General features: G+C 37.2%; 1 protein-coding gene across 2 annotated transcripts in view; it reads right to left on the bottom strand.

Annotated features, from left to right (window-relative positions):
- Positions 1-12,253, bottom strand: part of galnt9 (polypeptide N-acetylgalactosaminyltransferase 9) — a 184,756-nt gene that overhangs the window by 122,747 nt on the left and 49,756 nt on the right. Inside the window, exon 1 of one of the 2 annotated variants that reach the window (XM_055198579.2) lies at positions 5,437-6,318. The exons of the other annotated variant lie outside the window; for it this stretch is intronic. Coding sequence (XP_055054554.1) covers positions 5,437-5,677 — 241 coding nt within the window. The 5' untranslated portion in view covers positions 5,678-6,318. Of the gene's footprint in view, positions 1-5,436; positions 6,319-12,253 lie in introns of those variants that run through there. 2 annotated transcript variants of the gene reach the window in all.

Genomic DNA, 12,253 nt, shown 5'->3' with positions numbered 1-12,253 from the left:
TTAAAATGATACATTTTACGTGAGCAATAAGAGACGTGAGGTGGTGTTGTATTCTGAATAAGTCACGGCTACAGGGCACTGTAGGCATGACGCAAAGTGCATGCAACCCCTTCAGCTGTGACATAGGCTGGATTTACACTGCAAATCTTGATGCCCAATTCTGATTTGTTGCCTAAATCTGATATTTTTAAGAGCCGCTTACATCATCTTTTAAAAGTGACTCATATCTAATATCAGCATTTACACTAACAATTCAAGGTAGACATAGGCTGCATTTACACTTAAAGGAATAGTATACTCATTTTCAATATTAAAATATGTTATTACCTGAACTAAGAATTGTTGATACATCCCTCTATCATCTGTGTGCGTGCACGTAAGCGCTGGAGCGTGCTGCGACGCTTCGATAGCATTTAGCTTAGCCCCATTCATTCAATGCTACCATTTAGAGATAAAGTTAGAAGTGACCAGGCGCAGTAACACCCTCCCTCTCCCATTATGAGAGTGAGAAGGGGAGCGGACTTTTCAGGCGAGTCGAAGTACTCCCAAAAGTGCTATTACGCCATAAAATATAGTTCCTCTTTTAAATCCGCTTAGATAAGCGCTACTTTTTATTTTGTACCACCAAACTTGCTCGTATAACTACTCGTCTTAAATAGGAAAAACGTTGATGTGTTTGGGCACTTCTAACTTTATCTCTAAATGGTACAATTTAATGAACGGGGCCAAGCCAAATGCCATCGAAGCGTCGCAGCGCGCTCCAGCGCCCACGCGCACGCACACAGACGACAGAGGGATGCATCAACAACTCCTAGCCAAGGCAATAACATATTTTAATATTGAAAATGAGTAGACTATTCCTTTAAGAAACTTAAGGCTTAATGCACAGATCCGATCTTTCGACCATATCCGATTTTCTGTCCTTCCTGTTTACACATACTTTGGACACGCCTCATATCCGATGTCCGTGTTTACATTAAACTCCCGCCCAGACAGAATGCTAGCTTAACTGGGTATAGTGTTGGCTATCTAACGTTAATACTGTATCAACATCACTTATTTAAAGTAAAGGCTGTTGTTAATGATTACCTTTGGCATCATCATCTACATTGTCTTAGGAGGCGTGCACACCAAAAGCTTTTACGCCCGCGGCCGGCGCATATTTTTAATTGTTTCCAATGGAAGCTCTGCATTTTTCAAAAAGCCACCAGCTAGCGGTTTGCTTCCTCACTGAAAACCAAGTGCCGAGAGTTGAAAAATATTCAACTTTGGGTGAAAAGCTCCGCTCGTAAATGTCAGTTTTCACACGGCCGTCCAATCACAGTAGAGGAGGGGCGAGACATTACCACAGCAACCAACCGGCTCACAGCTGAAGTATCAGAGCTACCAAAGTGCTCCGATGAAGAAAGGAGGCGCTCAGCTGAAAAAACAGCTGGTATTCGACGTCCTCCAGGTGTTTTTAGCCGCGTAAAAAATCTTTGGTGTGTCCTGCCCCACTCTGTCATCACTTCTTACTCTGAAAAACTGTTGAGAACCTCAGGGGGTCGACAGCTAGGTTTATCACCCAAAATTCGCTGTAGTTGCTCATAAAATGAGCAAGTCGTTCTGTCCTGAATACTGCGGTTGTTGTGATCCTTAACTTCCTAATAATTGTCTTTAATGCTCTTTATTTTGCGCTGGGATTGCAGCCAGATGCAGTCGCTCCTCCTTACTCCTAACTCCTCCTTAATTCAGGTGCGAAATGATGACGGTCAGCTTAATCCATCATGGAACACTGACGTCATAATCAAGCTGAATCGGATATGTGCGTTTAGACGCAGTTCGGATGTCTGGATATCCGATATGTATCCGATAAAAATCCATATTTGGAAGTGTCTCAGAATGGATCTCGGTAAGTTTTTTTGTGTTTACATACATGCAGCAATATCCAATCTGTGTCAGATGTGAGCACTAAATCCGATTTTTTGTGCCAGTGTAAATGCAGCCATAATGACCCGGAACAGCTTACACCACAAAGTAAAATGTCGCAATATGCAATAGACACAGACACAATAATTATACATGATTCATGAGTCATTTGCGTCACATTTTTAATGACGCACGACACGTCTTGAGATGGGAATATCTGATTTGTCTGCTTACATTGCGGACGCGAATGCATGTATCCAATTCATATCAGATTTATTTCCACATATGAATGAGGCCTGAAACCGATCAGAGAAAATCTGATTTTATGTTCTTTTCCTGCTTTCACGTCCGTGGGTCATATTCGATCTGTGCCACTTGAGGGGAAAAAATCGGAATTGAGTCACTTCAAACAGGTAGTGTAAATGCGGCCTTATCCGCAATACAGCACTAGCCTTGAGTACCTTATTGCTTTTAGAAAACATTTCTCACAGAATACAAATATTAAAGCAAATAATATGTATCTATGCAACTTCCATGAAGTAAAATTACTAAAAGTCTTCCTTCCAATGGAAATATGGTGATATACAGAATCGTTGGGTGGTGCAGTCATAGCTGTGCTTTATCATAAATAAAACTTTTTGCCAATCAGAATCAAGGAATCAAGAATGATGTTTTACATTATAGAGTGAGTCATAGTTTTTATTTCAAATATATTTCTGACATTAACCAGGAGATATTGAAGTACCAGAAAACTTTAACTGAAGGATCTGGGCGAGGTTTCCCATTTTTTATAGATAGTTTTCTGTTCCTATAACTTTCCTGGCTGAAATCGGTTCCATGTGTGTGTTTGCTTTTGTGTTTACGAAGATAAACTCAACTACAGCTGCAGAAATTAAGCACACTTTAGCAGCAACGTTTACGGTAGATCTGCTGCCTAATCAAGAGGTTAATTGCACATTCTCATAGCGTTGCATTTTTAATAGCAGTCAGATAAAAGCTGTTTTCACATTGATCCAGCGTTTCTAAACAACTGTCCCGGACCGGCCCTTAATCTGTTATTAAAGTTAAATGGAATTGCTCATTTTGTCCAAATACTAAATGCCATAGCATTTATTGTGCTGACTAACTTATATGTGTAGTTCGTGCTGTGCATTTAATATTCATTTAAGCAACTGCAGCTAACCGATTTCTATTAATTGTTTAACCCATTGAGTTTACTTTAGTTCACGTTCATGCATACGGCAGGGCTTTTATCCAAAGCGACTTACAGTGCATTACAAGGTATATTTTTATCAGTATATATGTATATGTTCACTGGGTTGAAACCCTGCTAGTGCAATGCTGAGTTATACAGGAATAGTGTATATTATTGGTACATTTGCACTTATATCACCTATTGGTTTTTCTGTTCTACTTTAAAATGTTGAAATAAGATTTACTTGTTCCCACATGAGAATCAATATGTAAACTATAGAGCAAACAATAAAGCTGAAACAGTGAACCTCATCATCAAGGGATCTTACTGAAATCAAATTTAACTGCTTTATTACCGCCCGTGCACGTAACATATCTAGCACACACCTGGCAAGAACATTTATAAATGCATGGTAAATTATATAAGAAATTGTTTAAGAATATATACTGGGAAAAAAGTATTCCTGTAGCTCAGTTGGTACAGCAATGCAAATTCCAATGGGTTCAATCCCAAGGAAGAAACATACTGATGAAAAATGTATGGATGCACTTTAAGTTGCTTTGGATGAAAGCATCTGCCAAATGCATACATGTAAATATATTGAGTTCCTGAAGCTCTGCGCTAGCAACACAAAGGGCATGGGTTCAATCCTACGAAATACAAATACTGCCATATAGATTGAATGCACTATAAATGAAAACGACTATGCCAAATGCATAAATGCAATAAAAAAAAATCTACATTCCCTTTATATACGATTCTCATTTAAAGCACTTGAACACAGCTGCCCTTGGCAAATCAGAAATACTGTCTCTGAATACGTATTATACGTTCTCCGGGCAATTCTTTGACCATGAAATGGTCAGCAAATAACATTTACAGCATATTTACTGGGATGAGGTTGGCAGCAACCGCCATACCATTACTGCTTTCTTGTAAAACTCGCTGTAGCCTAGAATTACAACTGGACCTTGGTATAATCCTCCGTGTCTCACTGTTAGGACAATAAACATCTGATAAACTGCTTGAAATTAAAAAAGCGTATACTTGAGCCTCAATATCACGTACAATTATCAGCAGCCTCACGCCATTTGCACATCAGGCGAGTGTGGAGTGCATCGGATAAACGTGCGTTGAAATAAAACTTAACATCAAGATGATTTGTGACAGACTGCTGAACACCACAAAGTGGAAAAGCCTCCGGGGGAAATATGTGGTGGCACTTGTGCAGAATAAAAGCCCTCTCGTTCAGGAGGGTGCATTAGAGGGCTTTTTTTCTTAAAGCAGTGTCTTTTGGCTTTCCTCCAATTGCAAGGAGGATAATTTAATCTGACAGAGTGACCCCCTTCATACATAAATGGTGCTGGTCATAAGAATAACAATCAGAGCCGATGGAGGCAGTAAGCAAACCAAACAAGGAGCGAGGCATTTGCTATCATACTTATAGGAAACATTGCACATGAGATGAACTATATATGTTCCTTTCCTGTATTGTAGTAGTAGAAGGGCTTTATTTTGGGAACATGATATGAGAGGCAGTAACATTTTAAAGAATTCAGATTGTGTGACTATGAAAATGGTGGTTATACTGTAAGTGAATGGGATAAAACAGTTGCATTTACATATTCAAAACATGGAGCAAATATTTTTAACAGTGAGTACAACATGGGAATATCAAAATGGGAAATTTTAAATAATCTAAAAATAATTCACATAATCACAGGTTTTACAGTAAATTGCCCTTACTGTAACAAAATAAGGTGTACTACATAAGATGAAATTAACTTTTGTACCTGTATATTATGTTATATAAATTGAGCACCAATGCATGACTGAGAAAAGGTCAGATTTGTATTGCAGGTTAGACAGGAGTTTAGGTTTATTGCTACAAACTTGTAAATAAACTGACCTCATTGAATTGATAAAAATATTAAATAACTGATCCTGCCAATTTTTTTGTGATTTACAAATCATCCTACATTAAATTCTGTAAAAATATAACCTTGATATCTTTGATATTGACTGATTAAGATAATGTCAAAGATTGAAATCAATGAGAAAAATCTAACTTTGATCATAAACAAACCTAGCACATCATACATTCACAGTTATGAATTCATATATTTTGCTGGATTTGAGTAACGCGTAACACTGTGAGACACCCAATCTTTACATGCAAGATCATGTTTTTATTACCAAATTATATGAAGGGCTGACATGTGATGAAGTTTCATTTTTAGGTTTATTGTTAGAATGATAACTGCAAAAAAGTGCACAATGATATGTTAAGCATCGCACGTTTGCAAATTAATTTTAAATAAAAGCCTACATACCATTTAACTGGTTATAAACCACATCTTCCAGTCGCTCGAGCCTTTTGAGAATGGACTGTCTGTCCATAGAGTTCGTAACTTTGGCATTCCTGCCTCGCAGTCTCTGATCCGACAGCCTCCCGATCTGGACGAGCTCCTCGGATCGGTCCTGGATCCTGCAGTACACCGAGAACAAGATGATCCCGACGAAAACCAAAATGTTGACCGTCAGCAGAGTTTTGATCTTGCGTGCCACAGCCATTAAAGCCAGAAAGCGACACTGTCCGACCCCTAATATTGATCCATGTGAATGGAGATGCGACCCCGCTGTGGTGGGAGCTGTCCGTTCAGCACCACACAACCCCCGCGCCGCAGCTTTACAAGATGCGCGTGCTCTATGTTGATGTGCGTATCGGTAAAGTCAGCTGATTTGAGAAGTACAAAGGTAACGATTAAATCCCACCGCCTCTGGTTCTTTTGTTGACCCCCATTATAAACGTTTAGATGTGTCAGAGCAGCCTACAGAGATTACGCCGCCGTCGCGAGAGAAAAGCACGCGTTTAATCACGGTGTGCAATGAGCATCGCGAGCAGAGGCGAAACGCGTGAGATGTGCACGGTCCAAATGGTTCATTTTAAAAGTCAGTGCATGGCAAATAACGAGCGTCCGTGTGCTGCATCCTTTACGCAGTTCCGTTTCTCTCCGTTTAAAGGCGCATCGCACGCTGGCATCAAAATGAGACGCGATTTAATGCACGATCCTGTTGCTGCCCAGGCAGGTGGACGTATAAAATCGGTTGCCAAGACGCTGTCAAGCGATTCCCGTCCTGTTCGCGCTTTTCACGGTAGCGTTCTAGTTCTCTCGCGCTCCCCGCACGCTCCCCCTCCCCTCTCATCCCGCCCTCGGTGCGCGCTTTTCAGGAGCTGCCCAGCGCTCTGGTGACGTCGGCAAAACTCATGAATATTCAACAGAGAGTTTGAGGGGATGAAAGGAGGGAATATGATAGATGATTTGTATAGTGGTTGGATTACAGTCTGCAGTTTTTACTGAGATTGAATTGTCACGCGCGGAGTTTGTATAAAAGGTTTGTAATGTTACCCCTAAGTAAGTAGTTCCGGCTCTAATTTCTTTTTTTAACGCGTTTGAAGCTGTTAATGTAAATGCATAAACGAATTTCAGATCAATGCGTCAAGTTGCTACGTTGCTTAGCAACCACAAACAACCAACAGATGATTAACTATAACTTGGCGGAGGAACTGTTTGCACCAATGATTAGTAATAAATTGGACTGCTTATTGTTTTCATAACATTGCTGTCGATGCTTTATGAAGCAATAAATCTGTACATTTTAAATTGATCAAAGCAGCTTCATAGAAAATATTTTAAAACTTCAAAATAATAATAGAAATAGGAAAACTGGAATATGAAAATATATAAATATATACAATAAAACCGTGACAAAGAAAAATAAACTCCATAAGGTACTATAAGAATTATGGAGAACACTTTACAATAACGTTTCTTTTGCTAAGTTAGTTAGTTAATGCATTAGCTAACATAAACATGAACAATGAGCAATAGCCTATTGTTCTTTTTAGCATTTATAAATCTTTATGTAGTCATCGTGCATTAACTAATATTTTATTTTAAACAACTTTTGATTTTAAAAATGTATAAATGATAAATTATCATTAAGTAATATCAGAAATGTTAGCAAATGCATTAAAGGGGACATATCATGAAAATCAGAATTTTCCATGTTTAAGTGCTATAACTGGGGTTCCCGGTGCTTTTATCAACCTAGAAAACCTGAAAAAGATCAACCCAGTAACTTAATTTTAGTAAACCATTCTCTGCAAGCATGTGAAAAAATGTGTCATTGAAATTTGGCTCCCCTTGTGATGTCAGAAGGGGATAATATCGCCCCCTTAATCTGCACTATCCAACCACAACACTGCCATTTAGTGCAGAGATCAGCTCATTTGCATTTTAAAGAACACACCTCAAAACTTCACAAATCTGGGGACACCAAAAATTAATTTTAATTCTAAAAAAAAGTCCCCTTTAAGGTTTAGGTCTGCGGATTTCATTCTCCGATTGCACAAGTAAGGGAAAGTACACCCAGGGTAAATTCGCTGTAAAGCATGGCCTCTCGTAAGTTTTTGCTTCACTGTCTATTGAAAACAATCATTCATACATGAGCATAGCAGTCACACAGACAGCAATGGGCAGTTCTTGCACCATTAAAAATACGCAGTGATTCAATCTAAATAATGAATTCAGTAAATTGCATCCGAGCAGATGAAGAGAAAAAGAGGCACAACTACGAAACTGTCATGTTAATACTGTTTCTGCAGTGTACAGCATCTTTATTTATATACCTGGAAGTCCTCGAGCACATTACATAATATTCTGTATCCCACAATGTGCACAATTTAATCTTTCATGCAAGCCAAATAAATCAGAAATGAAATCAAACTTGATTTTCACATCTCTTTCTTAAGCCATTATTGGATCAGACTGCCTGAAGTTAAGACAATTTAACACAAAATTGGATTTATTTCAGAGACGAAATTGGATGACATCAACTAAATTAGACATGCAATGAGATTAGTTCATGTTGGGACAGCACTGGAAATATTTATTGATGCATGTGTTGTATAGCCACTATTTAAATAAAAGGTATGCTGCATTCTGTGCATACTGTAAAATATGCCATATGCTAGTAGTATTTCATTCCTAACATAGTTATTGTGCATCTACTGTATGATATGTGTGCGTGAGTCAGAGAGAGAGAGAGTGAGATTGAAAGAGAAAAAAGAGAGAGAGAGAACCATGCTTTCACCTGATTACAATCACAGTAAAGTAGGCCACCAAATTAATTTTAATTTCCACAGATGGACTATACTTTATGAATTTATGCTGGTTCATTGTATTCAATGCAGGAGGAGTAGCCTCTCTTATTCATACAGCATCTGGGATGGAAACTGCGGGAAGGTAAAAACATGATTTACTATGCATGGTTTTTTGACGCATCACTCTCCCGTATTGTCCACAGATGTATACCTAAAAGCATCTGCCAAATGCATGCATGTAAACATATCAAAGGCAATAGCTGTAATGCTAAACTAATTAATTCAAGTATAACTTCAAGAACATGCTAAGACCCATCATACATACAAATCCTAAAAAACTAGCAGAGAAAAACAAGTGCCCTGTTTGTGTTAAACTCAAATTTGTTCTGGCTGTGGAAACTCTCACACACATTTTAAGATGAACAAACCTCGCCCGGAGGTACAGGAGTTTAATCCTCTCAAAGCAACCCATGCTGCCTCACTAACACTGCATCTGTAAAATAAAAATATATAAGAGAAAGAAAAAAACATTCAGTCAATAACGCCCCAGTGCATGCATATTCTTTTAGAGAGTGCTCTCCGAATGGGGCGTGAGTTGACTTCAAAGCCTAAACTGAAACAATGCTTAAAAGAAATTCCTTTTATTTGTTCATACTGTACGTATTTGTGTTTATTTACTTTAAATATGCCATAGTCTCTACCTAGAATTATTAAGTTACAAGTCTTGTTTATTACAGCTGTCGCTAATTCTCATAAGCATAACAACAACCAGGTTTGACATAACAGGCTTTCTTTGCGAAATTTAATTAGCTTTCCTGCTTAATGTGAATTTCATTACAGAGGATGCTGATTAGGTTTATAGAGACGTCTGCTAAAACAGATGGCCAGATGGGATGCATTTTCTCTTAAAAAAGGTGATCACTGTGAAACTGCTCAAGTTTGTGCGGCACTGACAGCAGTTTTACGTACAACATATAATAACTTACAGAATACGAATGAATGTCAGACACACTGGCAGCAAATATCATAAAATCAACAAAGCCAGCGACTCTAAACAACTGGATGAAATGTGTTTGGGAGTCAATATCTGTCTCGAAGTCTCAGTGCTTCTCATAAAGACTTCATAAAGGCTGTTTGCTGTATAGTGAATTATGAAAAAACAAGCATGTGATTGATTTCTCTTTCATTTAGAGCGGAACAAAGTTTCTTTTTTTGAGTTTTTTTAAAACGTAACACTTAACAATGCATGATCAGAAAAAGGTACAAAGCTGTACCTTTTCTGTCACTGGGGTAATACCCTCAAAGCTTAATTTTTCTACCTTTATACTGTAGGTATACAATACATTGAAATGTTGTACCTTTTGGGATACAATATTATACCCTACATTGCAAAAAATGATTTTCAAGAAAAAAAATTTTTCTCTTGATGAGCAAAACTGTCATGACACAGGAAGAGAGTGAGGACGCAAATGCAGAGTTCAGAAAATAAATAACATTTAATAATAAAATGGGAAACAAAAACACAAGGAGTACACGATGCACAGGTAAGCAAAAAAACACAGGAACATCCAGAACATGACACGGGGAGCAGACAGGGTAGTAATGACAATCATCCGGCGACGAGTGTGACACAGACAGCAGTATAAATACACAGAGACATAACAAGGAACAGGTGTGATGAGCAATCAGTCCGTGAATTGTCCGGGTGACGTAATCGAAGACAAACACAAAACATGACACGGACTAGCCGTGACAAAAAAAAAAGAAAATAAGTCTAGTTTTTAGACCAAAAATATCAAATTTAAGTGATTTTGTGCAAAAACACGCAAAAAAATCTTCCATTGGGGTAAGCAAAAAAATCTTGAACATTCTTCTTAAACACTAAATTCAAGAAAAATTTGCGTACCCCATTGGCAGATTTTTATGCTTGATTTATGCACAAAATCATTTAAATTTGATATTTTTGGTTTAAAAACTACTTATTTTCTTGGGTCATTTTGCTCAACAATAAAAAGCATATTAATTTAAGAATTTTTAGATATTTTTACTGAAAACAAGACAAAAATAATAAAACATTTTTTCTTAAAAAAATAATTTTTTGGAGTGTAATGACCTATTGTGTACGTTTAAAGGGATAGTTCAAAAATGACTTTCTTACTTAGTATTTCTGTCTTGTTTTTAGTAGAACTATATAAAAATTACTAAATTAAGATGTATTTTCTTGATGAGCAAGTTTCCTAAGAAAATAAGTCTAGTTTTTAGACAAAACATATCAAATTTAAAGGAACAGTATGTAAGAAATGTATATCAATTAATCATAAAATGGCCCTGTTATGTCACTAAACATTAAGACATAATTTTCATTTCAAATACTTTTATTACTCACAACAGTGGTCTGGCCAGGATATTGTCATTTAAAAAGTGGAGTTGCAGCCCACAACTGATGTTTATGTTGTCATTTTGTGATTGCAATACCAGTTTTGGCCACAATCCTACATACTGTTCCTTTAAGTGAATTCGTGCTTAAAACAAGCAAAAATTCTGCCAATGGAATAAGACATTTTTTGCTGAATTTTTCTTGTATTAAGTAAATTCAAGAAAAAATTTCTTATTTCATTGGCTTGTTTTACGCAGAAATTCACTTACATTTGATATGTTTTGTCTAAAAACTAAACTTATTTTCTTAGGTCATTTGCTCATGAAGAAACAACATCTTGATTTAAGATGATTTAATCTTTATTTTTATATATTTCTACTGAAAACAAGACAAAAATACTAAGTAAGAAAGTCATTTTTTTGCAGTGCTGTCATCATTTACTAATCTCTTTAAGGACAAGTTTGTTAGCAGTACAAAACCTTTAAAAGGTCTTTAAAGGAATATTCCATTTTCTTAAAAGAAAAATCCAGATAATTTACTCACCACCATGTCATCCAAAATGTTGATGTCTTTCTTTGTTTAGTCAAGAAGAAATTATGTTTTTTGAGCAAAACATTGCAGGATATTTCTCATTTTAATGGACTTTAATAGAGACCAACAATTAATACTTAACTCAACACTTAACCGTTTTTTTCAACGGAGTTTCAAAGGACTATAAACAATCCCAAACGAGGCATAAGGGTCTTATCTAGCAAAACGATTGTCATTTTTGACAATAAAAATAACAAATATACACTTTTAAAGCACAACTTCTCGTCCAGGTCCGGTCGTGATGCGCCAGCGCGACCCGACGCAATACGTCATGACATCAAGAGGTCACAGAGGAAGAACGCGAAACTCCGCCCCAGTGTTTACAAGTGTGTTGAAAGAGGACCGTTCCTACGTTGTTGTATATCAACTGATACTAATTAATGTCTTTGTGTCAGTTTATTGTTTACAATGGTCCCGAAATGTGCGTTTTATATATGTAACACGTCACCTCCCTACGTCACTACACATTTACGTTAGGTTGCGCCGGACCGGACCTAGACGAAAAGTTGTGGTTTAAAAGAGCATATTTTTTATTTTTCTTGTCAAAAATGACAATCGTTTCGCTAGATAAGACCCTTATGCCTCGTTTGGGATCGTTTATAGACCTTTGAAACTCCCTTGAAAAAAAACTGTTAAATGTTGAGCCAAGTACCAAATGTTGGGCTCCATCAAAGTCCATCAAAACCAGAAAAATCCTGCAATGTTCTCCTCAAAAAACACAATCCCCTCTCGACCGAACAAAGAAAGACATCAACATTTTGGATGACATGGTGGTAAGTAAATTATCTGGATTTTTCTTTTAAGAAAAATTGAATATTCCTTTAAGGTAAAGTAAATGTACAACACTGCATTATGTTTTGTATACCTGTAAAGGTACAAAATGGAACCTTTAAACACGTCTAAAACTGGCAGGCAGACGCCGACTGTCAGCTTTCTTCAGCTGAGCGCTTTGGTTGCTGTGAGACTTCTGCTTTGTTTATCAGTGGTTGTACAATGCGCTGGTTGGTTGTTGTGA

Source organism: Misgurnus anguillicaudatus, chromosome 22, assembly GCF_027580225.2.
Source record: "Misgurnus anguillicaudatus chromosome 22, ASM2758022v2, whole genome shotgun sequence".
Lineage (NCBI taxonomy): Eukaryota > Metazoa > Chordata > Actinopteri > Cypriniformes > Cobitidae > Misgurnus > Misgurnus anguillicaudatus.
The sequence above is the reverse complement of the archived record's forward strand: the minus strand, read 5'-3'. Positions and strand labels throughout refer to the sequence as shown.